The sequence below is a fragment of the Nothobranchius furzeri genome, chromosome 2 (genome assembly GCF_043380555.1).
Source record: "Nothobranchius furzeri strain GRZ-AD chromosome 2, NfurGRZ-RIMD1, whole genome shotgun sequence".
Classification (NCBI taxonomy): Eukaryota; Metazoa; Chordata; class Actinopteri; order Cyprinodontiformes; family Nothobranchiidae; genus Nothobranchius; species Nothobranchius furzeri.
Genome location: NC_091742.1, coordinates 7,018,885 through 7,042,941, shown reverse-complemented (window position 1 = coordinate 7,042,941; position 24,057 = coordinate 7,018,885). Strand labels below are relative to the sequence as shown.

Below are 24,057 nucleotides of genomic sequence, written 5' to 3'. Positions count from 1 at the left end.
AGCTCCCGGTCTGTAAACTGGCATTTTAATGCAAGTTTTCTGGCTCTGGTCACAAAGTCATCAATGCCCTCATCTGACTTGTCTGTACTGCATGAGGTGGAGTCTGAATCCTGAACATCCAGTTTCAGTTGTCCCTCAAAAAACATCCACAGATTTGCAGGAACCTTTTTATCATCTTTGTTAGCCCGCTAGCATTTAGCCTCTTACACCCTCGTCACCTATGCCTCGGCATATTTTAGGTGTTTGTTTGCCGTCATCTTCTAGGTAAAGGGACATTTTTTGCTTGAACAATGAGATGGACACACTGGGATTCGGGTCTGACCAGTTCACAGGCAGGGGAGACACCATGTTTGCTAGCAGCGGTTCAACTGGCCTTCTGCCTTGCCATCACAGTGGAAACTACTCCTCGCTCACCAGGTGCGCAGATAGGGTGGGGGACGGGGGGATCTGTCCCCCCCAGATTCAGATCGACCCCGATCCGTCCCCTCCAACTAAGGCCAGAAAGAAAACAAAATCGGAGGTTTAGCGCTTGAAGCTCCTTTTTCCAATTACATTAAATGCAGCATGACGTTAATAAACACCGACTCCAGAGGTGCCAAAGTGGTTGCTGCTAGGACGCAGGATGAAGCGAAAAAGGCAAGCAATGATTACTGCGTATTTAAAAAGACCAACAGTTATTAGTAGGCGGGACCAATCTGTCTGTTTATGCATGTTGGTTCTAGTTTCAGTACGTTGTTGTCAGTGTTGGGACTTACTCGTTATAAGCGCCAAAGCCTCATTGCTGACTTTAACAAGTCTCATCTACAAATATGATCCCTCATGAAGTTACTACTTTACATCAGAAGATAGTGGAGATGTGGAACCTTCAGGCTGAGGAAAGTTTTGGATTTTTTAGAGATTGAAAAACGCTTCCCGCCGTGAGGCTCCCAGTCGGGGAGAGGAGGAGATGCGTGCAGCATGAAGAGCACAAATATTAGATAAAACGTATAATTGCCGGCAGGTCTGGTCATGACTGACTCTGATTAGGAAGCAGATTATAGACTCTGATGAAGAAATTCACTCATCCAGCCGGTAAGATTGACGCTGCTGCTGCACGAGAGGTGTGTGGAGTTTACAAGGTCCAAACGTTGGGTTTGTTGTTGGTTTAACCTTCTCTGGGACGTGATGGATGTAGAAACTATGGTAAAACGCCGAAAACGTGACAGGCGTAGTGACAATGTAAAAATTTTAAAAAAGCTGTAAAAAGAGGCAGATGGCGATGCGTTACATTGGAAGTCAAGTGTTCCACATAATCATAAAAAAAGTAAAATATAAAATTTAAAAAAAGCTTTATATATTTATATATAAATTAAAACTTTCCAAATATAATGAAAATTCATAAATAACATAAAAATACAAAGGAACATCTGTTGGTCAGGCTGAAAAGTTTGGGAACTACTGCTCTAAGTGATAAGTGAATTTAGTTTTTAAATATATTTTATGTACAGTTTTTTAGGGCTTTTATGTTTTCTGTAAAGATTGGTATGCTGAAAATCATTTAATGTTTTGCATAAAGCATGAGGTTTTGGTTAGTAATCGATTGGGAGAATAACTAATGACTGAATTAAATAGTGGGTCTCCTCTGTCAGTGCACCCCAGGGCAGCTGTGGCTACATCGTAGCTTATCACCATCACTGTGGGAATGCTTGTGAATGAATGAATGATACACTGTAGTGTAAAGCACTTTGGAGTCCTTACTCTGAGAGGCGCTATACAGGTGCTGGCCAGTAAATTAGAATATCATCAAAAGGTTGAAAATATTTCAGTAATTCCATTCAAAACGTGAAACTTGTACATTATATTCATGCAATGCACACAGACCAATGTATTTCCGATGTTTATTATGTTTAATTTTTATATTTATAGGTGACAACCAATGAAAACATCAAATCTGGTATCTCAGAAAATTAGAATATTCTAAAGGCCAATGAAAAAATGTTTGTTTCTCTAATGTTGGCCAACTGAAAAGAATGAACATGAAAAGAATGTGCATGTATAGCACTCAATACTTAGTCGGGGCTCCTTTTGCCTCAATAACTGCAGTAATGCGAAGTGGCATGGACTCGATCAGTCTGTGGCACTGCTCAGGTGTTATGAGAGCCCAGGTTGCTCTGATAGTCGTCTTCAGCTCCTCTGCATTGTTGGGTCTAGCGTATTGCATCCTCCGCTTCACAATACCCCATAGATTTTCTATGGGGTTAAGGTCAGGCGAGTTTGCTGGCCAATCAAGGACCGGGATACCATGGTCCTTGAACCAGGTGCTGGTGGTTTTGGCACTGTGTGCAGGTGCCAAGTCCTGTTGAAAGGTGAAGTCTGCATCCCCATAAAGTTGGTCAGCAGCAGGAAGCATGAAGTGCTCTAAAACTTCCTGGTAGACGGCTGCATTGACCCTGGACCTCAGGAAACAGAGTGGGCCAACACCGGCAGATGACATGGCACCCCACACCATCACTGACGGTGGAAACTTTACACTGGACCTCATGCAACGTGGATTCTGTGCTTCTCCGCTCTTCCTCCAGACTCTGGGTCCTTGATTTCCAAAGGAAATGCAGAACTTGCTTTCATCAGAAAACATAACTTTGGACCACTCAGCATCAGTCCAGTCCTTTTTGTCCTTGGCCCAGGCGAGACGCTTCTTGCGCTGTTTCTTGTTCAAGAGTGGCTTGACACACGGAATGCGACACCTGAATCCCATGTCTTTCATGAGTCTCCTCGTGGTGGTTCTTGAAGCGCTGACTCCAGCTGCAGTCCACTCTTTGTGGATCTCCCCCACATTTTTGAATGGGTTTGTCGTCACAATTCTCTGCAGGGTGCGGTTATCCCTAGAGCTTGTACACTTTTTTCTACCACATTTTTTCCGTCCCTTCGCCTGTCTGTTAATGTGCTTGGACACAGAGCTCTGCGAACAGCCAGCTTCTTTAGCAATCACCTTTTGTGTCTTGCCCTCCTTGTGCAAGGTGTCAATGATTGTCTTTTGGACAGCTGTTAAGTCAGAAGTCTTCCCCATGATTGTGGTGCCTTCAAAACAAGACTGAGGGACCTTTTAAAGGCCTTTGCAGGTGTTTTGAGTAAATCAGCTGATTAGAGTGGCAGCAGGTGTCTTCTATATTCAGCCTTTTCAGAATATTCTAATTTTTTGAGATACCAAATTTGGAGTTTTCATTAGTTGTCACTTATGAATATCAAATTTAAATGTAATGAACATTGGAAATACATTGGTCTGTGTGCATTGCATGAATATAATGTACAAGTTTCACGTTTTGAATGGAATTACTGAAATATTTTCAACCTTTTGATGATATTCTAATTTACTGGCCAGCACATGTACAAGTGCAGAGGGACCAAATCAGGTAGTTTTAGAGTGCTTGCCTTTACCTTCTTCACTAAGCTTAACATGAACTGAAAGAGGACATTATACTAGTTAGTGATTTCACATTCAAACAGATCAATTCTGACAATAGTTTGAGAAATTGAAATGACCAAGCAGCAACACTGCAGCAAAAGTGATGCTCAACTGCAAGGAAGTTAATTTTTAAATAATAAATTTAAGCAATGTCAAACTAAACTAACATGTTCTGGGTGATATTAGCTCTACAAGCTAACTCTCACCTGCTTGATCATTATTGCAGTAACTAGATGTCAGCCCAGACCAGCTACAACACAGAACAAACAGGATAATCTGTCTAAAAGTGACCTTCAAACCAAGGGTTTATATAGTGAGGAGGAAGATTACTGATGGAAAACAGCTGGGCTGATTACTAAATGGAAGACAGATGTGTTAAATAACACTGGATCAAACAGCACGCAGGTAAATGTGGAGTAATTGAAATCATTAGATGTTTTTGGTTGGGAAACACCCAGATGGGAGGTGTGAATGTGGGGAAATGGAGATAGTAGGGCACATTATCCTGCATCGTGGGACGTACGCGGCGTGGAGACGGTGCAGGGTGAGGGCGCATGTTTGTAGCAATTGTTTACTATTTATTTTCATTATTTAATACCTAATTATAACTGAAGATTGCTCAATAATTTAATGATTTATTTTATTATTTTGGACTCATTTGACTGTAAATGTGTCTCAGAATAAATGAAAACTCAATAGAAGGCTCAGTCTAAATATGCCAAATTAGGGAATAAAAGACAAAAATAAAAATCAGTTTTTCAAGATTTCCTTTATTGCACTTCATTAATTCCCCCAAAGTATATAGATATATATAGTGCACGGTGCTCGGTGCCTTGTTCACACAGCTTTTAGGGAGCACCAGTGGCACATAAAAGCCAGACCCTGGACTTTGAATCAATATTTCATTGGGGAAAAACTTAAAAGGAGCAATTAGGAATGCTGCCGAAACCAACAACTTTAATTTCTTCTGTCTCGTCAATAACAGCAGTAGAGATGTTCGTTGGAATTACACTGGCATTGGAAGCGAACTTTGTAGTCCAAGCACTTGCCAGAACTCTGCTCGTGATTCAGACAAACGAACCCTTTGGTGTTGGAGTAGCTGAAAGACAACAGTAGATACCAAATAATGACCACATTTCTGCTTTTAGTGTCAAATTTCCCAAATGGCGCCAAACACTTTTTTGTTGGAGAAAGAATCAAATAAACATTTAAGGATGAAGATTTCATGTCACTGTAAAACAACTCACAGGTGGAATATCTGTCCCGTCTTGTTGGCTGGAACACCGTCAACAGTCTCAACCTGGATGTTCATCGGTTTGGGGCAAATTTCTCCTTGATACTCATGAGTCAGCTGAGCTAAAAGCTCTATGTCACCTGGTCCGTTGGGAATGTCTGAGTTGTACCAACGGGTCCAGCATGGTGGGTGGCCAGCTGTAAAACGATGTATTAATAAAGGTTTTTTCTATATTTTAAATCAGAATCTTGGATTTATTTAAGTGTAAAAATCATAGTTTCAACCCATTTTCACATCAGATTCATTTTATGTCCATTAACTTATAACATATATTAAAGATTTTTTTACTTGGTAACAAAAATCTGGGCTTTCTCACCTCCCATCATTGGTTCCATGAAGCCTGTTGGAACAAAATCAGATTATTTACCTAGCAACAATAAATTATGAACTTGTCCAAACTGAAACTTAAAATTGACATACCAAGTAGTATCGCTGCACCCAAAACGATGGTCAGCTATGACAGAAATATTTTAAATGAATTCTTATGAAGGTTTAGTGCAACATCAGAGCTTACACGCACACATTAATACAACTTTTACTTACCAGCTTCATCATAGTTGCAGATTAAGGATGTCAGTTCTGAACTGCTGCCAACAAGAACATTTTTTTTGCTTTTAATCATTAAATGCATCTTTTTCCATAACTGAACAGAAACCTGTAAGAAAAAACATCTACCTGGTAAAACTGGAGGAAACTCAAGATGATTCCTTTATGCACTGAAGTCAGTTGTGTTTGTGTCAGCCTTTATATAGCGGCACCCTCCCTCCTGCAGCAACTAATTTATAACATTTCCTAACTCGTGCTTATAGAAATACTTGTTTGGTTGCATTCTGTGAATGCTTTAGGGTCTAATATTCCCAAAGTGTGACCTGTTGGACTTTGCTCATAAAATTTAACTAAAATGTTAACTTCCTTTTTTATGTTTATGTTTTTAGCAGACGCTTTTGTCCAAAGCGACGTACAAGTGATAATAGGCATGTTGCCCTTGAGGCTAACATTAACAACTTGGCATCAATCATGGAGAGGAGGGAACAAAGAGTGGACAGCAGAGAGGGGGGACGGGTGCAGGGAGGGTGCTAGTTTAGAAGATGCTCTCTGAAGTGGAAGCCCCTGTTCTGGTAGTGCGTGGTAGGTCATTCCACATTTGTGGAACGATGCATTGGAAGAGTCTGGATTGTCCTGAGCGTGGTGTAGGCACTGCTAGCCGACAATCCTGTGATGACCAGATCGTCGGCTGGCAGTGCCTACACCACGCTCAGGACAATTTTAATTGAGTCACACCTTGACAATGTTTATCTTTGGTTTAATCTTTGACTTGCAGAATTTAATTTTTCACTCCCATTTAGTTCTCTTCTGATGCACCTGATCTGGTCCAGGTGGTGATGGTAGAAACAGCATAAGGTATCCAAGATGAGCTTTGCTCCTACTGGCTTCAGGCCCCTTTTTTTTTAAACTCAAAGGTTAAATTTTATTCGTTACCTTTTACTTTCTCACCTTTAAGGCCCAATTTCCTTTAACTGCAGCCAACTTTTGACTTTAAAAAGTTTGTTTCAGAACTCAGCTGGTCTATTCTTGTCAGAAAGTCTTGGTTGATTTACAAATTTAGTCCAGCAGGTTTGTTTTTTTAGCATGGTGGCAGATAGTAAAGTTTCCCTGTACCTGCAAGTTGACTTGTGCCAAGCTTCTGTTCCAAACCTTTGAATACTGGGCATGCCTTTAAGCCCGCTACACGTAATCAAAGACAAATATGCAAAAACACAAGTTAACATTGTGCCAATGTTTTATTTATTTATTTATTTTTTTATTTTCCTACAGTTGAGAAAAGCAGCAGCATTCTGGTCAGTGGCAGCAGGAGTCACATGGACAATGAAAGCGAACTTTGTAGTCTTTGCATTTGCCAGATTTCTGGTCCTCATTGCGACAAATGAAACCCACGATAGTGTTGTAGCTGGAAGGAGAAAGTTGCTTTAAGGTCAGGATTTAAAAAGCACGCATAAAATTTACATGTGTGCAGAGATCCATGAAGTTGACAACTCACGCATAAAACTTTTGGTTTGTCTTTTCAGCCGGGATCCCTCAGTGAACGGTAACAGCCGCTGCAGGTTTGGGACAAATTTCTCCAGGGTTTCCTTTCCTCAGGTCCTTCAGAGTCTCGTCGTCACCTTGTCCACCAGCATGGTCTCTGTTGTACCACTTAGTCCAGCAGAGCCTTGGGTCATGAGGGTTATGATCTATTTATCTTTTTTTTGCAGAGCAAAGCTGCCCTCCTGGTGGGTGGGTAGCTGTGAAGTGCCTTTTTTCCCCTCCTCCTTTATCAATTCCTCATGTTACCCTCTTATCTCTATTAAGGTAGCCCGACTCAGGGTTGCGAATGACCAAAGTCACCAATTCTTGTCATGTGTCTTGCCCATGTATGTCTGATCTCTGAATTGTGTGTACTGAAACTCTAATTTCCCTCTGGGATTAATAAAGTATCTTTGATTTGATTTTTATCACAAATAAAAATAAAAATAATAATTTTATGTACTAATCAGTATCACTAGCAGATGCATTTACAGCTTTAGCAGAAAATTACAGGTATTTGTCTTTACCTTCTTCACTTGGTGTCACATAAACTAGAATAGGAGAATATGTCTAGTTAGTAATTCACATTCTAGCAGATCCTCTTCAAGACTATGATTTGACAAGATGAACTTGACAAGCAGCAGCACTGCAGCAAAGGTGATGCTCATCTGCAACAATATTGTTTTTCATTTATATAATTTTTTTTAACTCAGGTCACTTCTACTTAGGGCACATCAAACTTTACATTTAGGTCTGGTCATAGTGGCTCCACAGAAAAAAAAAAAAATCTTGCCTGCTTGATCATTTTTGCAGCAAACAGAAGTCAGCTCAGGATGGCCACAATGCAAAAACAAACAGAAGAACCTGCCTTAAAGAAAATTCAAACAAGGGTTTATATAGTGAGGAGGATTACTGATGGGAAACAGCTGGGCTGATTACTAAATGAAAGACAGATGTGCTAAATATCACTGGATTAGCACACAGGGAAATGTGAACCTTGTTAAATCAGAACATGTTTAGTTGCCCTTAAAGATGTATTAGAAAGAAATGCAACAAGTGATTCAAAACCTGGAGGAAAAGAAGATTAGGCAGGACATGAAGGAGTTCCTGCACATGGGATTCTGGATGTGAGAGTTTTCTGGCTTTGTTCCAGTTTTTAAAAATAACTCATTTTTATGAAAGGATGAGGATGTTGGCATTTTTATTACTTGGTTTGCACATTATTTTGACCTACTCTACAAGCCAGTTACTGTAATGGCAGTGATGCACCACATTTTCTGCCAATTGCCAAAAAATGTCAAAGAAGAACAAGAAGAAGGTGCTAATTAACCATCTAAGGCCCAATCCTAATACTAGCACTGCGCCCTGCGGTGTTCAGCAAAGTGCACTTGGAGGAACTGTGCTGTAAGGCTTCGAGTGTGTAGTACACAAGTGTGCAAATAAATGCAGAATTGAGAAGGGGAGTATTGCATCATCGACCTCAATGCATGCCGGGATTCTGGTCGCTGTGATACTAGTGCATTTAATTCTACTGAGGAAGATAAGATAATATACATTTTTGTTGTCATCGTCACTGTTTCCTGGTACAATGAGATTGAATGTGCAGTTGACTCAAAAGCATTAAACCGACGATATAAAAGAGATAAAACCAAAATACAAAGATCTGCAGATATATAAAGATTGCACATATTATATAAAGTATTGCACTATGTTCTGTGCAGTTGACCTGTGGTCAATGTGCCCTCTCGGTTCAGAGCCATGATTGCTCCTGGGTAGAGGAGCTTATCCTGAGATCACTCATGATGGGGAAGGTTGTTTAGCATCCAGGAAACAGCAGAGAATGTCACAAGTAGCAGAAGCTAACTATTAGCATTATCAACTCCACCACCTAGCAGAACTCCTCCAAGCTTGTGTTATTTTTGGAGTTCAAACATCAACGTTGCAGAGCTAATGGGTTAAGTAGTAGGGTTGCGTTGCTGTTAGCCAATCAGATGAGAGATTCTCAATATCAGGAAATAAGACTCTGTGCTGATGCAGGCCCCCCGAGTATGACTTAGAAGGCATTCTTTCCTGCTAGAGACCCCTGCAAATGTATTGATTAATTGAGTCAACCACCCTTTTAAGTATTTTTAACCCCTTATTGGTTGTGTTGTTCCTCTTGTTTAGTTATCACCTACACTTTAACAATGACAGCACCTTTTTACTGAAACAATCTCCGCTGAAAAGAAATATGTCTGCTTTTGGCGACACGTTTTACCCTGTGGGACAAACAACACTGCAGGCTGTCCCTCTTGTTTTCTAAGATAAAATTACCAAAGAACCAGATAAACAAGACACTTTTCTCCAGTCCTGCACCTCGAAGGTTTCAACAACACACCCAACATTTTAATGGCTGTTTGTTTTGTCTACATGTCAATCATGACAAAAATTTGGTGTGGATCTAACTAGAATTCCCCCCAAAAAGAGCAAAAAAATAATGATTTCAGGTGAGAGCTGGACTCCAATGCTGCCCTTTATCACCAATTCTATTCTTTTAATTACATGATTTCTAGGCTCAGCCAAGAGGTTGAGGAGATCTGTTTTGGTGGCCTGAGGATCAGGACTCTGCTTTTTGCAGAAGATATGGTCCTTTTGGCTTCATCAGAACACAATCTCCAGCTTTCGCTGCTCAAGTGGAGAAGTTTAAGTATCTCGGGGTCTTGTTCACGAGCGAGGGAAAGATGGAGTGTGAGATTGATGGGCGGATTGGTGCTTTGTCTGCAATGATGCAGGCGTTGTACCAGTCTGTCCTGGTGAAGAGAGCTGAGCTAGAAGGAAAAACTCTAGATTTACCGGTCGATACCCTCACCTATGACCACGAGCTTTGGATAGTGGCCGAAAGAACGAGATCATGCATACAAGCGGCCGAAATGACTTTTCACCGCAGGGTGGTTTGGCCCTCCCTTAGAGATAGGGTGAGAAGCTTGTTCATCTGGGAGAGGCTTGGAGCAGACCTGCTGCTCCTCCACATTGAGAGGAGACAGTTGAGGTGACATCTGGTTAGGATGCCTCCTGGACGCCTCCCTAGTGAGCACCAATGCTGCCTGATTTATTTTCTCCCTATTCCAGTTCACCACTTCCAATTTTTAAAATGCTGGTTGTTTTAGGAATGTCTGTTGATGTAATTTCCAACTGAGTTGCAACCAATCAGCGTGACTTAGCCAAAGGCTTAGCGCAGTGACTCTACTGGGTCACTCTGGGAACTCCGTCGATTCCTGGAATGGTTCAGGAAACGGTCCTTTCTGAGGTAACATTACCCTGAAGTTTTGATAGTGGAAATAGCCCTAATGTCTCACTGCTGTTGTTTATGTCTTCAAAGTTTGTCGGCCCTTTGGAGCCCCCTTGTGCCCTGGAGGTCCAAGCCAATGCCTACCTGAAAGTGGCCCCTTTGCACTGCATGCATGTGTAATGTAGAATGACAGATCGTATTAGAAGACTACAGCTACATCCCACAACTGTTAGAAATCTTTGAGGCAGTCTGCATTTTTGTTTGCTTGTTCTTGACTGGTGGCCCCATGGCCCTTCACAGTCCTTCCACCGACATTTATTTATCTCCTTGAGAGAAGGTGCATCCCTAGGCCTTTAAGGACTAGTATAAGAGGTTGATTTAGACTGATCCATGCAAACTGCACATGGATTGGCTAAGACTGATTCCTGAATGTTTGCTCTTCAACCTTAAAAAACAACAACAAAATCTGACTCTAACTGCATCCTCCTTGTTGATGAAATTTTGCATTTATTTTCTCAATGTTAGCTTCACTCTTAAATTCACTGAAAATGAAAAAATCTGATGGAAACAGCTGTAAAAAATTAAATTAAATTAAACAGTAAACAGTACTCTCTATTTTCATTTTATTCATTTGTTTGTTTCATTAGCAATTTGTGCAAGAATGTGTTTTTTACCTGTGAAAACCAGATGAGACTACTAAGATGACCTCTTGAACCAGTAAGCTGGTCGTGTGTTCCTTGGCTCCCGTATAGCAACATATGTCACCTTGTGGCACAAGCCTCTAGACATTTCTAACACTAAAGGTCGCCTCCTACACTTTTCTTGGGTCATTTTAAAAGTTGTTTTGCTCCATTTTCATACATAAAAATGCTAATTGACCAAATACACAGGACTGCATTACTCACTTCTGGCCCTTGAAGGCTTTGTCAACACATGCATGTGTTTCTAGGAAATGCTTACCTAACTTTAGCATTTTTCTTTCACTTTCCATGTGAAAAACAACCAGCTCTTATATATTCTGAAAAAGGTGTCTGATTACTGAGCATTTAACTTAAAACATTCAGACAATTCATCTCCTCATTCATGCAAAAGATTTATTTCACTGCTCCTTTCAAAACATAAACAATGTGTGACCTGAGATCTACTTCCTTACACCTTTTTTCCACCGGAGCCGTCAGCAGCGCGTTACCGCAGCAGCACGTCATGGCTGATGACTGGAACCGCTGTGGTCAACAGAACCTTTTCCACCGGAGCCGTCAGCAGCGTGAGTCGGCCGCGTCTCAGGAGCAGCATGTCGCGGCCCTTACGCGCCGGTTCTATTTTCTATGCACGACGCCTCTGAAACAGGTCAAGTTCGACATTTTTGGGGAAGGAAAGACAGGAAATCGGATGCGGAAACGGAGCGAAGCTCCCGAGATTTCCAGGATAAAGAAACGTACTGCCTTCCTGTTGCTTTACTTAAAAAAAAGTTACTAACTGTGCGTCCCCGTGATAAGTTATCACCTAGCTAGCGGTCTCCTTTGTTTTTCAGCTCCGTATTGGCGATTATAAAACAGACAGAACATAAAACACAAACCTTTTGGAGCCATGATGTAATTTTTTCCTGCTTGTTGTTGTGTTTACTGATGAAGTCACTCGTGTGACTTCGTGCTCTGTCGGTGACAGCTGCTCCCCTGCTGCGTCGCGTCTCGTGGGAAGGGCCAAGCAGCAGCTTACGCGAGCAAGACATGCTGCTGCAGTAACGTGCTGCTGACGGCTCCTGTGGAAAGAAGGGGTTAGACAGAACCCCATAGGTTCAGCCAAAGCTGTGATACAAGTCAAGCTTGCAGCCTGAAAAACAAAAGGTTACAAAACATAACTAAGGTAAATATAAAGCTCCAAGTTTTATCCTTGAACTATGAAACAATCATGTTTTAGTTAATTTATTGATTAAGAGATAAATGAAGGCTCTGCATCCAAAATAGACAATTAGATGTTTGTTTTATTGCTTATTTTTAATCCTGTTGATTTATTTCCATACAGTAAAAGAAAATTCCAAATCACTTAAAAGATTGATGACATTTAGTAGAATTTTCCCTGGTTTAAGGAGTAGGATGATAATGGGATGTAGCCTGGCCTGCCAGATTCCCCCTCTGTTTAATTCTGCACAGAGAAGACTCTGGTAACTCACAGGCAGAGAAGCACTTGAGGGGCGGGACTAGCCAGCTCAAAACCAACCAATCAGAGAAAAGACGGAAATGCCGACTGTACCGCGCGACGCTGTAGTTTTGTAGCTGTAGTAAAAAATGGTGTCTGGCGACATCTTTCTTTAGAAGAAAGGCTTTTAGCATTTCTACTTGTTGTGGTTTTAAAGACATGTCCAAGTCATTTAGAACAGAGGAAAGAGCCACAGTGAACTCCAATTCAGTCGCCATGTTTATGAAAAACCTGGCGTTATGATGTGTGACGTACACTACTCAGCCCTGATTGGCTCGGTTAGAATTCTCAGGGGGTGGGGTTATTTGAATAGGAGAGTTCCCAGACCCTTTCTCTGTGCAGAATTAAACAGAGGAGGAGTCTAGCAGGCCAGGCTAGATGGGATGGGCATCAGAAGCAAACTTTGTTTCTCCCATTAGCCAAATCTCTGGTCCTCGTTGCAGCAAGTGAAGCCTATTTGAGTGTTGTAGCTGAAAGATAACAGAGGGTATGGAGCACAATACTGCCACAAGTAATTATTACCATTAGAAAAATATATAAACAACTTTAATTTAAATGAGTGTTACCATTCTAAATTATAAAAAAAACATTCACCATTAATGTTTGTTGGTTTCACAGTAAAATAAACAACTTTCGGATTTTATGTTTTTGAGTGATTTATTGTCTAATATGCAACCCCTTTATGTCCAAATATAAAAAATAAGTATAAATTCATAAAATCCAGGTTGTGCTGAAAAGATTGATACCACATAAGGCAGTGGTTATGGTTTTTATTTTGGAAATACAAAGGAAAACTCTAAATTAGTCAAAAACGGCAAATTACACCCTGGACCCCAGAGGGTTAAGGAACTCCGGGCGAATCTCATCCACCCCTGGAGCCTTGCCACAGACACCGTCCCCACTATAGATAGTGTTGGTAGCGCACTGCTTTCCCCTCCTGAGGCGCCGGATGGTGGACCAGAATCTCCTCGAAGCCATACGGAAGTCTTGATCCATGGTCTCACCGAACTCCTCCCATGTCCAAGGTTTGATTGCTTTATAACTATAATATGAACTAACTAAGTACTCTCTGTTATCTTTCAGCTACAATACCATTCTAGGCTTCATTTGCCTCAATGCAGATCAGCCATCTGGTCAACAATGAAGGGACAACAAGGTTAGCTTCAGATTTTTATCTGATTTGGTGCTAAATACTGATAAGGTCATTGTAGTGGGGGATTTCAACATTCATGTGGACATTGAAAATGATTGCCTCAATGTAGCCTTTAGTTTTATCTTAGACTCAATTGGTTTCACTCAAAGAATACATAGCTCCACCCACTCCTGCCATCATACATTGGACCTTTCCCTGACTTATGGCATTGAGTGTGAGGAAATAACAATCTTTCCACATAATCCAGTCCTCTCGGACCACTTTCTGATAACCTTTGAGTTTTTTATAACTGAGTTCTTGAGACATGAAAGTAAATTTCACTATAGTCGGTCTCTATCTGACAACGCAGTTGCATCTTTTAAATCAACTGTTCCATCTTTACTGTCCTCAGCATCTCAGAGGCATGTAGCAGAGGGCAATATTTTCAGTTCTAGCCCCTCACAAATTGATGCCTTAGTTCTTCATGTTAAATCCTCTTTACATGTGGCATTATATGATGTATCCCCTTTAAAAAATAAGGTAATTAGGGACAGGAAGTTGGCTCCCTGGTTTAACTCTCATTTACGAGCCTTAAAACAAAACTCTAGGAAATTGGAGAGAACATGGCGCTCTACGTACCATGAGGAGGCCTACCTATCCTGGAAAAATAGTCTTGCGCTTTATAAAAATAAGCTTCAACAAACTAGAACTGCTTATTTTTCAGCATTAATTGAGGAGAATAAGCATAATCCTAAATTTATTTTCAGTACAGTTGCTAAACTTACACAGAATCATAGCTCTGAGTCATCTATTCCCTTAGCCCTCAGCAGTAATGACTTCATGGGATTTTTTACAAGTAAAATTAATTCTATTAGAAACAAAATCTTTAGCATCCTCCCTAATGCGATTTCTTCTTCCTCAGTAAGTGAGGTAGCTTCAGAGGTGACTGTAGAACCTCATCTGTGCTTGAACCGTTTTGATCCAGTTGAGCTTTCAGAGTTATCAAAAATATTAGCTTCATCTAAACCTTCAACTTGCATTTTGGATCCAATCCCAACCAAATTATTTAAAGATGCATTTCCTTTGGTTACTGCCCATTCTAGATACAATCAATCTATCCTTAGTAAATGGGTATGTACCACAAAATTTTAAGGTTGCTGTAATCAAACCTTCACTTAAGAAGCCTTCTCTGGATCCAGATGACCCAATGAATTATAGACCAATATCTAACCTTCCATTTTTATCCAAAGTCCTGGAGAAAATAGTGGCCATCCAAGTATGTGAGCATTTAAACACTAATGCTCTGTTTGAGGAATTTCAGTCTGGTTTTAGAGAGTATCACAGCACTGAAACTGCATTAGTGAGAGTTACAAATGATATTCTTATGGCCTCAGATAAGAATCTTGTGTCTGTTCTAGTCTTCTTAGATCTCAGTGCTGCCTTTGACACAGTTGATCACAATGTTCTTTTAGAAAGACTTGAACATGTTGTAGGGATCAAAGGAACAGCGTTAGGGTTGTTTAAATCCTACCTGTCTGACAGATTTCATTTTGTAAATGTACATGACAAATCGTCTTCATACTCCAGGGTTACTTGCAGAGTACCACAGGGTTCAGTGCTTGGACCAATTCTTTTTAATATATATATGCTCCCAATTGGTAAAATCTTTAGACAGCATGGGATAAACTTCCACTGTTATGCTGACGATACTCAGCTATATTTATCCATTAGCCCTGATGAACCTAATCGGTTGGGTACATTACAGGCTTGTCTTGAGGGCATAAAAAATTGGATGACTCTAAAGTTTTTGCTTTTAAATCAAGACAAGACGGAAGTTCTCATCTTTGGACCAGAAATCCAGAAAAGGAAATTGCTTAGCCAATCGCCTGACCTTAATGGCATTAGAAGCATACTTTCCAGGAGTGATGCTGAAAAACTAGTTCATGCATTTATTACATCAAGACTGGATTACTGTAATTCATTACTCTCAGGAAGTCCACAGAATGTAGTTAAAAGTCTTCAGCTTGTCCAAAATGCTGCAGCTAGAGTTCTGATGAGAATTAAAAAGAGAGATCATATCTCTCCTGTCTTAGCTTCCCTACATTGGCTACCTGTTAAATTCAGAATAGATTTTAAGATCCTTCTTCTCACATATAAAGCTCTTAATAATCAAGGTCCATCATACATTAGGAATCTGATTGTTCCATATGTTCCTAACCGAGCACTTCGCTCTCAGACTGCAGGTCTACTGGTGGTTCCAAGAATATCTAAAATTAGGATGGGAAGCAGATCTTTTAGTTATCAGTCTCCTCTCCTGTGGAACCAGCTCCCAGCCTTAGTCCATGAGGCAGACACTTTGTCTACTTTTAAGAATAGGCTTAAAACATTTTTATTTGATAGGGCCTATGGTTAAAATCTGATGTTAGCCTAAATCTGGACAAGTGGGGGAGTACAGGGAGGTGGAGTGTACAGTCGGTAAAGACGGCTCTCCCTTGCCCTGCCTCCAACATGCCTACATCTAAATAGGATAGATTATCCAGAGTTATCTCTGTAGTTATGCTGCTATAGGCTTAGACTGCTGGAGGATACACTGACCACTTCTCACACTCTACTGCTTTCTTCTACAGTCTGCTCTTTAACTGTACTATTTTGTCCAATTTCAGCTGTTAACTTTATTTTCTCTGTAAGTGTTTTTCTCCCCAGAAGATGCGACAATGACGTTCTGCTGAGCTGTGGTGGCCTCATGGAGGAGGCCATCGACTAGCACACTGCTGCTAACCACTTAAACATTCTCTCTCTCCTGATAATAACTTTTTGGTTTCCTTGACTTTTGATGTGCTAATACTAGTTTATCCGTTTAATTATAGATCCACTAGGATAAATACAATAAAGTTTATCTTTCACCAAATAGAATATTTACTAAGACATCACAATATAACTGTAGACACATTACTTGTCTGTGTGTGTGTGTGTGTGTGTGTGTGTGTGTGTGTGTGTGTGTGTCTGCTGTCTTCTCGATCCCCAGTGAGTCGTGGAGGATGGCTGCTTATACTGAGCCAGGATTCTCTGGAGGCTTCTTCTTGTTAAAAGGGAGTTTTCCTCTCCACTGTCGCTTTATGCTTGCTTGGTATGAGGATTGCTGTATAGTCACTGACACTAGTCAGTGACTTGATGCAATTTGCTGGGTTCCTTATATGGGAAAAAATATTTCTGATTGGCTTAATGAACTGACCTGAATTGGAATTTTTATTATGTGAAGTGCCTTGAGACGACTCTTGTCGTGATTTGGCGCTATATAAATAAACTTGAATTGATTTGAATTCAATGTCCATGTTTAATTCCAATTGACTGAATCCATGGCTGAAAATCACCTGAGAGAAATGAAAAATGGGATTTTATGCAGATTTTTGCTCTTTTTTCTGTCACTTTAGCAAGTTTTAGTCACGTGTTATTGGGGCCCTTTTACTAACTGTGCTGAAAAGTCTGTGGGTGATCTCTATATTTTTTCCAACTGTGAAGAATAAAATCTACAGCAATAAAAATTATTAACAAAAGCAAACAATATTGGTCTTTTTTTTCCTGTGAAACATTAAATGTAAGCCACCATTTGACTTTTAACCAGATATATTCAGAAAAATGGGTTCATCAAATGTTGCGTTACACTTAAATTTCAACAAAAAAGTTGATTTTTTTTTATTTCCAAAAATATATCAATCAATCAATCAAAGATAGTTTATTAATCCCAGAGGGAAATTAGAGTTTCAGTAAACACAATTCAGAGATCAGACATACATGGGCAAGACACATGACAAGAATTGGTGACTGGTCATTCGCAACCATGAGTCGCGCTACCTTAATAGAGAAAATAGGGGTTTACATGAGGGTTGGTTCAGGTGGAGGGGGAAAAAAGGCACTTCAGAGCTACCCTCCATAGAGAGGGCAGCTTTGCTCTGCAAAAAAAACCCACCTCAAACATATATGCAACAGACTTCAGACATTACACATAGGAAGGTGGGGAGGGGTGGTGGTGGTGGTGGTGGGTGGGGGGGGGGGGGGGGGGGGATCCTGTTAGTTTAACAGGACTAACTCTCTAGTGATGGATGCGAATGGAATGGAATGTGAGGTGTAGTGTGTGTTGGTGCGATGTCAGTTCAGAGCCTCCGTTCTGGAAAAGCGAGTCTGAGTGGGAGATGATGTTTTGCTCCTAACTGATCAATGTTTGGACCGTGGTCAGAAAACACATGAGATGCTATTTGTGCCGTTCTACATTACCTGTCAGTGAGACCTCCATCTTAGATCAGGCTGCCAGGTTCACGACCTTCCCATGCTCCTGGAGCCGATGAAACAGCGTCCTCAGCACGACAAACCAGTCTTTGGATATTCTCCAGGTAAAAAGCAGCAGGTGTTTCACAACATCAAAGGGACCCCCCTTTGGGTCAGCGAGTTCAGCTTTTATTCTGAAGGAACCGTTGTTTTGTTGGTAACAATGACAGGATTTCCCAGCTTGGCAGTTGTCAGCTTAAAGTAAAAAGTACAGGTGGCCGGTCCGTACTCCACTTAGCAATGATGAACTTCAGAGTATCTTGAGAGCTGGCTGAATACTGAACTCAAAATGACGTTGTACTGTTTTATTAATCTTGATGTTTACGATTCTGGACGAATCACAGCTGACAGACTAAATAAACACCACAGAGACTCTGCCACACTTCAGAGTGAAGGTTCTGATTGGATTTTGCGACCGGAATGTGTCATGATTATTTATCTTGTGTATCAGCTGACTAGTAGCTACAATACGTCCTTTCCTTATTAAACATTAATCATAACATTGTGACTTCACAGATCGGTCACATGGTAATTATTGACTAACAGTTGTTTTGATTAGCTTTATTAAAATAGTTCTTTGATTAATTAAAAAAAAATAGTTCATTCTTCGTTCTTCTGTCTTCACTGCTGGAATGTAAACATTAGAAGTGAATGCATGACCTTGAGGCTGTTTCATGCACACTGACACTGTGTCAAACAGAACAGCTGTTAGAGGGGAGAAGTGGTTCCTTCATCACATTACACTCAGCACACTCCTTGAACCTTTAGCGCAGCCTATACCAATCTTTCATAGGCATGGCTGACTTCTCAATCCATATAACAATCCAGTTCCATCATGAAAGTTTTAAAGATCGTGGAAATTTAGTCATTTAGTCTCAAATGCATATTCTCACACAAGAAGGTTGTGCACTTATTGTGAAGGAGTGTCATTCAGGAAGAGGGATACATTTTGGCGCAGAAGAACAAATGAGACAAGAAGTTCTATGTTATTTATATATTTTGTGGAGATACGTAGGTGTTAGCCATTAAAAGGTTGAGATTGCACAAACCTTTTCTCGTCTAATTCTTGTCCACTTCCACAAAAACATTTACTGATCCAAATTCATAAAATGTTCACAAAAAAATACAAACCACTGCTTTTGGGTGTGGATGAGCATATCTGACCCTATTGTTCTGTCCTAGTTGCTACAGTTGACCTGTGACATGCATTCAGAGTTTATTGATGTAGTGCATCTTGTTATTAGGGACCAGTCAGTAATCAACACTGCCCCCTAGGATAATACCAGTCTACTTATTTCATAAAAAGATGTTACAGCATCTGTGTCTGCACCTATCTGATTAAATAGTACTTTAGTAGATGTGTTGCTTTATTTTGAAAGAAAAAAATGCTTTGCCTTTTATTGACTGAATTTATTGCTATGTATTTGTTTATTCAAAGCTGAAAAAAGTAGAGATCACCTAAAGTGTTTCAGTAACAAATTACAGAAACTTCTTTCAGGGACAGAAATAATAGTTAAAATCAACAAAAATCATATTTTCCTTCGCTTGTCTCAGGTCATTGGCATCAGTGGATTCGCTAAGGAGGAACACACGGACATCCAAAGCGAACCTTGTAGTCCAAGCATCGACCCGATTTTTGATCTTCATTGCGGCAAATGAAACCTATCTCAACATTGTAGCTGAAAGAAAACAGAGGTTAATGGTACATAATGTAGTTTTGGAGTTTCACACTATAAAAAAGCAACTTTCATTACCAATTCCCCTTTTAAATGTGGCATATTTGCCTCCCTTGTGTTTTCTAGTAAAATCAGGATGGTCACCTGCGTGTTTGGCTTTTTTATATAAAATTTTCATTTTGTCCACCCAATTTTTATAATGATATTTTGAAATGATTAATTTTGGTTTTGTGAAGCACCTGATGATTTGTCTTCAGAGGCGCTGTAAAAACATTGTTTCTTCTTCGTCTTCTACTTATAGATAATAATTTAATCTAATAGATATTCTGTGAATTCAAGTTGTTTAAATAATTAGAGAAGTATAACTAACTATATCATAAAATAACAAATGAAGACACAAGAAAATACATAGATTCACTTGGCTGTAAGCAGCTCCAGCAGCAATTTAATAAACATGATTTATTAAGAGATTTATAATAAAAACATGAATATTCAGAAACTCACGCATAGAATTTCTGTCCTGTGTCTTTAGCTGGGATGTTTCCAACAACAGTAACAGCCTGGATGAGCCAAGGTTGTGGACAAATTTGTCCAGGGTTTTCACTCCTCAGGGTCTTCAGATCCTCATAGTCACCTTTTTCTGGATTGTACCGATTGTACCAAATGGTCCAGCAAAACTTAGGAATTGACCCTGGAATTGTACAGGAAAGAAAGTAATATGAAACACATCTTTGTAAGATTCGTCTAAATGTTTTGGTGAAGTTGTCTTACTTGCTGGTTTAACACTAGCTGAAAAATAAAAGCAGAATAAGAGTAGTTAGTGGTTTTAGATGATAGAAAACAGCTGGAGAAATTTCAAAGCGGAAGATGAACTCACCAAGCAGCAAAAATGCAACAACAGTGACAACTGCCTATAAAATAGTTTATAGTTGTTTAAAAAAGAAAATGTTGAAAATTTACTGTATTTCTTTTAAAATTTTACCCCCCCAGCTACAAACCAAAATAAAAACTTTAAAAAAGAGCATTTATTTTCCACACTAAATATTTTTAGAAAGTTCTGTTAAAAATCCATGAAATTGTCATTTTTCTTTGGTGGTTTGAGTATTTTGTTTTGATGATGTTTTCCTACCAGTAAAAACCAGAAGGAATTTACCAAGAAGACGTCTCTGTTCCACATGTTGGTTGTGTTTACCGCTGCCTTTATATAGTAACACATCTCTGCCTGTGGCACACATTTTTTAACACAAAAGGCCGACGATGAAAGTTTAAAACTTGTTTTGTCACATTTTTATGGATGTAAAAACCCCAGATATGCAGGTCTAGCACACACACACACACACACACACACACACACACACACACACACACACACACACACACACACACACACACACACACACACACACACTGATTTAACAAATCACCTACAGAAGTAATAGAACTTATAGAGCATTTTTAAACACATATATTGTGTGTGTGTGTGTGTGTGTGTGTGTGTGTGTGTGTGTGTGTGTGTGTGTGTGTGTGTGTGTGTGTGTGTGTGTGTGTGTGTGTGTGTGTGTGTGTGTGTATGTGTATGTAAGTGTGCGCGTGCAAGGATCTCTGTTACGGCTGTTGCCTGTCCGTCCCCGGGGCTGGAGTTCAGCACCATGGACAGCGCATGTTTCCATTGCACTCTGCCCTTTCTCTGCAGCACCGTGGATAGCACCTGCACCTGCTACCGCCTTAATCAGCACCACGGACGGGGCAGGCTAAGAATGTCCCACCACCCCTCCCTTCTGTCACCAATTCTCCTGATGACAGCTAGGGTGTGGAGCTCCTTTAAAAGTCAAGACTTTCATTTTACTTGTGGGGCTCAGGTCTGTGCTGACGTTCCCAGATGACTTTGTGGCAAATGGTGACCTTGTATGTTTAATGCTTTTGATAACCACTTGGACAGCAGGGGAAACAGTAGCTCAGGATGTAGAGCGGGTTGTCCATTTATCAGAAGGTTACAGGTTTGATCTCGACCCTGACCAGAGAATGCTGCTGTTGTGTACTTGGGCAAGACACTTAACTTTGTCTCTGTCAGTGTGCCCCAGGGCAGCTGTGGCTACATCGTAGCTCATCCCCACCAGCATGTGAATTTGTGTGTGAATGGGTAAATGACTGATGCTGTGAAGAGCCTTGGGGGGGGGGGTGGTTGGGGGGGGGGGGGGTGGTTGTAGAGCCCTAAGAAGACACTATACAAACACAGGCCATTTACCATTTACTTGTCAACTTGTTTGTTTAAAATAGTCTTGAGCTTAGCTTTGTTTAGAATATTAGTTTAGTTAAGAAAGTTTTAGTTTTATTTTTGAAGTTGCCTGCTGCCGTATATATCGTGTCATATTCTTGGTTGTTTCACTCTGGTGGATCGTTGCTCCTCTCTTTCAGCCTTTACCTTAATCTGGACCTCATGTGTTTTCTCTCTTCAGAGTTATTTTTAGTTGTAGTTGCTAAACATTTATCCCACAGGCTTTCTGAGTTCGTTATTTGGATATTTTTTAAACATCTGTGTTTATAAATCATTTCATGTCTTGTATGTTACACCCTCCTTTACATTACCATCTTGGTTGTAACCAAGTCTGTAAATATGTCTCTAAGTCAGCATGTTACCATCTCACAGGCTGCCTGGCTTTAATGTCTGACCCAGAGAGAACTGCACTGTAAAAATGTCTTCTTCAGACTATATGACCACAAAACATTTGTTAAAATGTGGGATTGCTACAATAATTTCAGATGCACACCTGGCACACACATGAAATATTGAGTCCAGTGGAACTGGTCTTATTTAATTTCTATCAGTAAAAATGCAGCAAAGCATGTTTCAAACTTTCACCATGGGCCATTTTTTTGTGTTGAAAAATTTGTGCCACAGGGAATGCTGCGTTGCTTTAAATTCTGTTAAATCCTCTGGTGAGAGATTTCTCAGATGTTCTGGTTTCATTTGGCCTCCAGCAACTGGTCAATGTTCCTACTCATGATCACTCTCACACACTGGATTTAGTGTTATCATTTGGACTGAAGGTGCAGGACTTGGTTGTTCACCCTGTTTGTTTCTCAGGTCATTTCTCAGCTGTTTTTAACATATCTGCCATATTACCAGTAGTGAGAAGGCAGGCTCCTCGCTACTCTAGGCACATCTCTCCCTCCAGGACTGCCTCACTATACTGTCCATCCTGGAGGTTGAATTATCTAATCCTTCCTCATTTGGGATAGCACGGGTGTGGATGGGCTTTTAAATTCTTTTAATTTGACTTGTTCTGTTGCCCTGGACTCAGTCGCTCCCCTTAAACTTAGACATAAGAAAACCACCTCTGATCCTTGGCTGAACAATGATACACATAGCCTCAGGTGGCATTGTAGGGCGCTGGAAAGAAGTTGGAAAAAGGACAAGCTACTAACCTCACACAGCTTATGATGGATGCCCTTGACCTGTATCAGAAAAGTGTTAGATCTGCCAGGAACAAATATTTCACATGCATAATCTCACAACACCAGGGTGATCAGCATAAACTTTATAGCACTGTCAACTCCATCTGGCCGATGACTGAACCTGGTAGAATCCATGATCCGACTGTTAAATGAGAGGCTCACTGTGTCCAATCCTCCCGGTCCTCCACCAGCCACTCGAGATCTCCCGGTACACGCTGCTCCGCCACTTTGTTTGCATTTCCGGGTCCCGGAGTCCACCCCTTCGGACACCTATCGCGGTGAGTTCGGTCAGGTTCGGGGATTTCTCCTGCAATGCATGTTGACGTTTGAAACATACCCAGAGACGTACTGTAGCGATCCAATTAAAATCTCTTACATCATCGGTTTGCTCCGTGGTCGCGCCTTACAGTGGGCAGAAGCAAAAAGCCGCGATCCAACTTTTCTTAAAGGGACCCTGCGCAATTTCCTCACTGAGTTTAAGAGCACCTTTGACCATATAGAAACACCTGCTGAAATATCTAGAACTATTTGGAACCTGAAGCAAGGAAAACAAACTGTGCTGGATTTTGCCATTGACTTCAGAACACTCGCTACCACCTCAAGTATGGAACCAGAATCTCTGAAGGGAGCTTTTACCCAAGCCCTTAATGATAACATACAGGATCAGCTCGCTTTTTGTCCGGAGTCAGAGACATTAGAAGATCTAATAAGCCTCGCAGTATGCATAGAGAAGAGATTAAGAAATCGCCCAAACCCGGTTCGGCCATGTTATCAGCCAGCTCTGCCAAACCAGTCGGTCCGCACAACATCACCTCCCAGTTCAGTTCACGTATCTGCCCCTTCTGATGAGCCCATGCAAATAGGTCGGGCCAGTCTAACTCCTGAGGAAAAGCAATATCGGTTATCCTCCCGGCTTTGCTTATATTGTGGACAACCCGGTCATTTCCTGTCTAGTTGCCCGGTTTGCCCAAAAGGGAGAGCCCGCCAATAATTCTGCATGTATTGGTGGGTGGTAGTCTGAATGATAAATCCTCCCGGTGTGCTCTAACCTGCTCAGTCTCCTTCAATCAGAACAGTTTTTCCACTAAGGCCTTGGTGGATTCCGGATGTGAAAAGAACCTACTGGATCAGACTATTGTGGACCAACTCCATATTCCTACCACTCCGCTTTCCACTCCCATCAGGGTGTCGTCACTGGATGGTAAC

General features: G+C 40.7%; 1 protein-coding gene and 2 long non-coding RNA genes across 5 annotated transcripts in view; all 3 read right to left on the bottom strand.

The window, feature by feature from the left end:
- Positions 1-4,192: 4,192 nt before the first annotated feature.
- On the bottom strand, positions 4,193-5,475 carry LOC129165274 (cartilage intermediate layer protein 1-like). 2 transcript variants are annotated; one of them, XM_070543520.1, is made up of 6 exons: positions 5,412-5,475; positions 5,280-5,320; positions 5,157-5,190; positions 5,053-5,076; positions 4,690-4,873; positions 4,193-4,541 (listed from the first exon to the last, which is right to left on the bottom strand). In XM_070543520.1, exons 2-6 carry the CDS (start codon positions 5,289-5,291, stop codon positions 4,418-4,420), a joined length of 378 nt encoding a protein of 125 aa, XP_070399621.1. In that variant the 5' UTR covers positions 5,292-5,320; positions 5,412-5,475; the 3' UTR covers positions 4,193-4,417. The 2 variants fall into 2 exon arrangements, with proteins under 2 accessions (XP_070399621.1, XP_054603971.2); XM_054747996.2 differs by having other exon boundaries at positions 5,280-5,323; positions 5,412-5,474.
- A 1,039-nt stretch (positions 5,476-6,514) lies between these two features.
- Positions 6,515-7,660, bottom strand: LOC139066273 (uncharacterized). Its single transcript, XR_011519206.1, has 3 exons — positions 7,594-7,660; positions 6,775-6,945; positions 6,515-6,684 (listed from the first exon to the last, which is right to left on the bottom strand). It is a non-coding gene; the product is annotated as an uncharacterized lncRNA (long non-coding RNA).
- Positions 7,661-19,128: 11,468 nt separating this feature from the next.
- The window catches only part of LOC139062506 (uncharacterized), a 265,098-nt gene continuing 260,169 nt past the window's right edge, over positions 19,129-24,057 (bottom strand). Inside the window, exons 1-4 of one of the 2 annotated variants that reach the window (XR_011516040.1) lie at positions 20,273-20,577; positions 20,167-20,184; positions 19,900-20,086; positions 19,129-19,398 (exon numbers count right to left, since the gene is read on the bottom strand). This is a non-coding gene — a long non-coding RNA (uncharacterized lncRNA). Of the gene's footprint in view, positions 19,399-19,899; positions 20,087-20,166; positions 20,185-20,272; positions 20,578-24,057 lie in introns of those variants that run through there. The other variant, XR_011516039.1, reaches the window with a different exon arrangement.

Coding starts and splice junctions, on each gene's coding strand:
- LOC129165274 (XM_070543520.1), bottom strand. Junction 5,077..5,156: donor GGGTGCAGCGATACTACTTG/GTATGTCAATTT, acceptor TTGTTCCAACAG/GCTTCATGGAACCAATGATG. Junction 4,542..4,689: donor ACGGGACAGATATTCCACCT/GTGAGTTGTTTT, acceptor GTTGTCTTTCAG/CTACTCCAACACCAAAGGGT.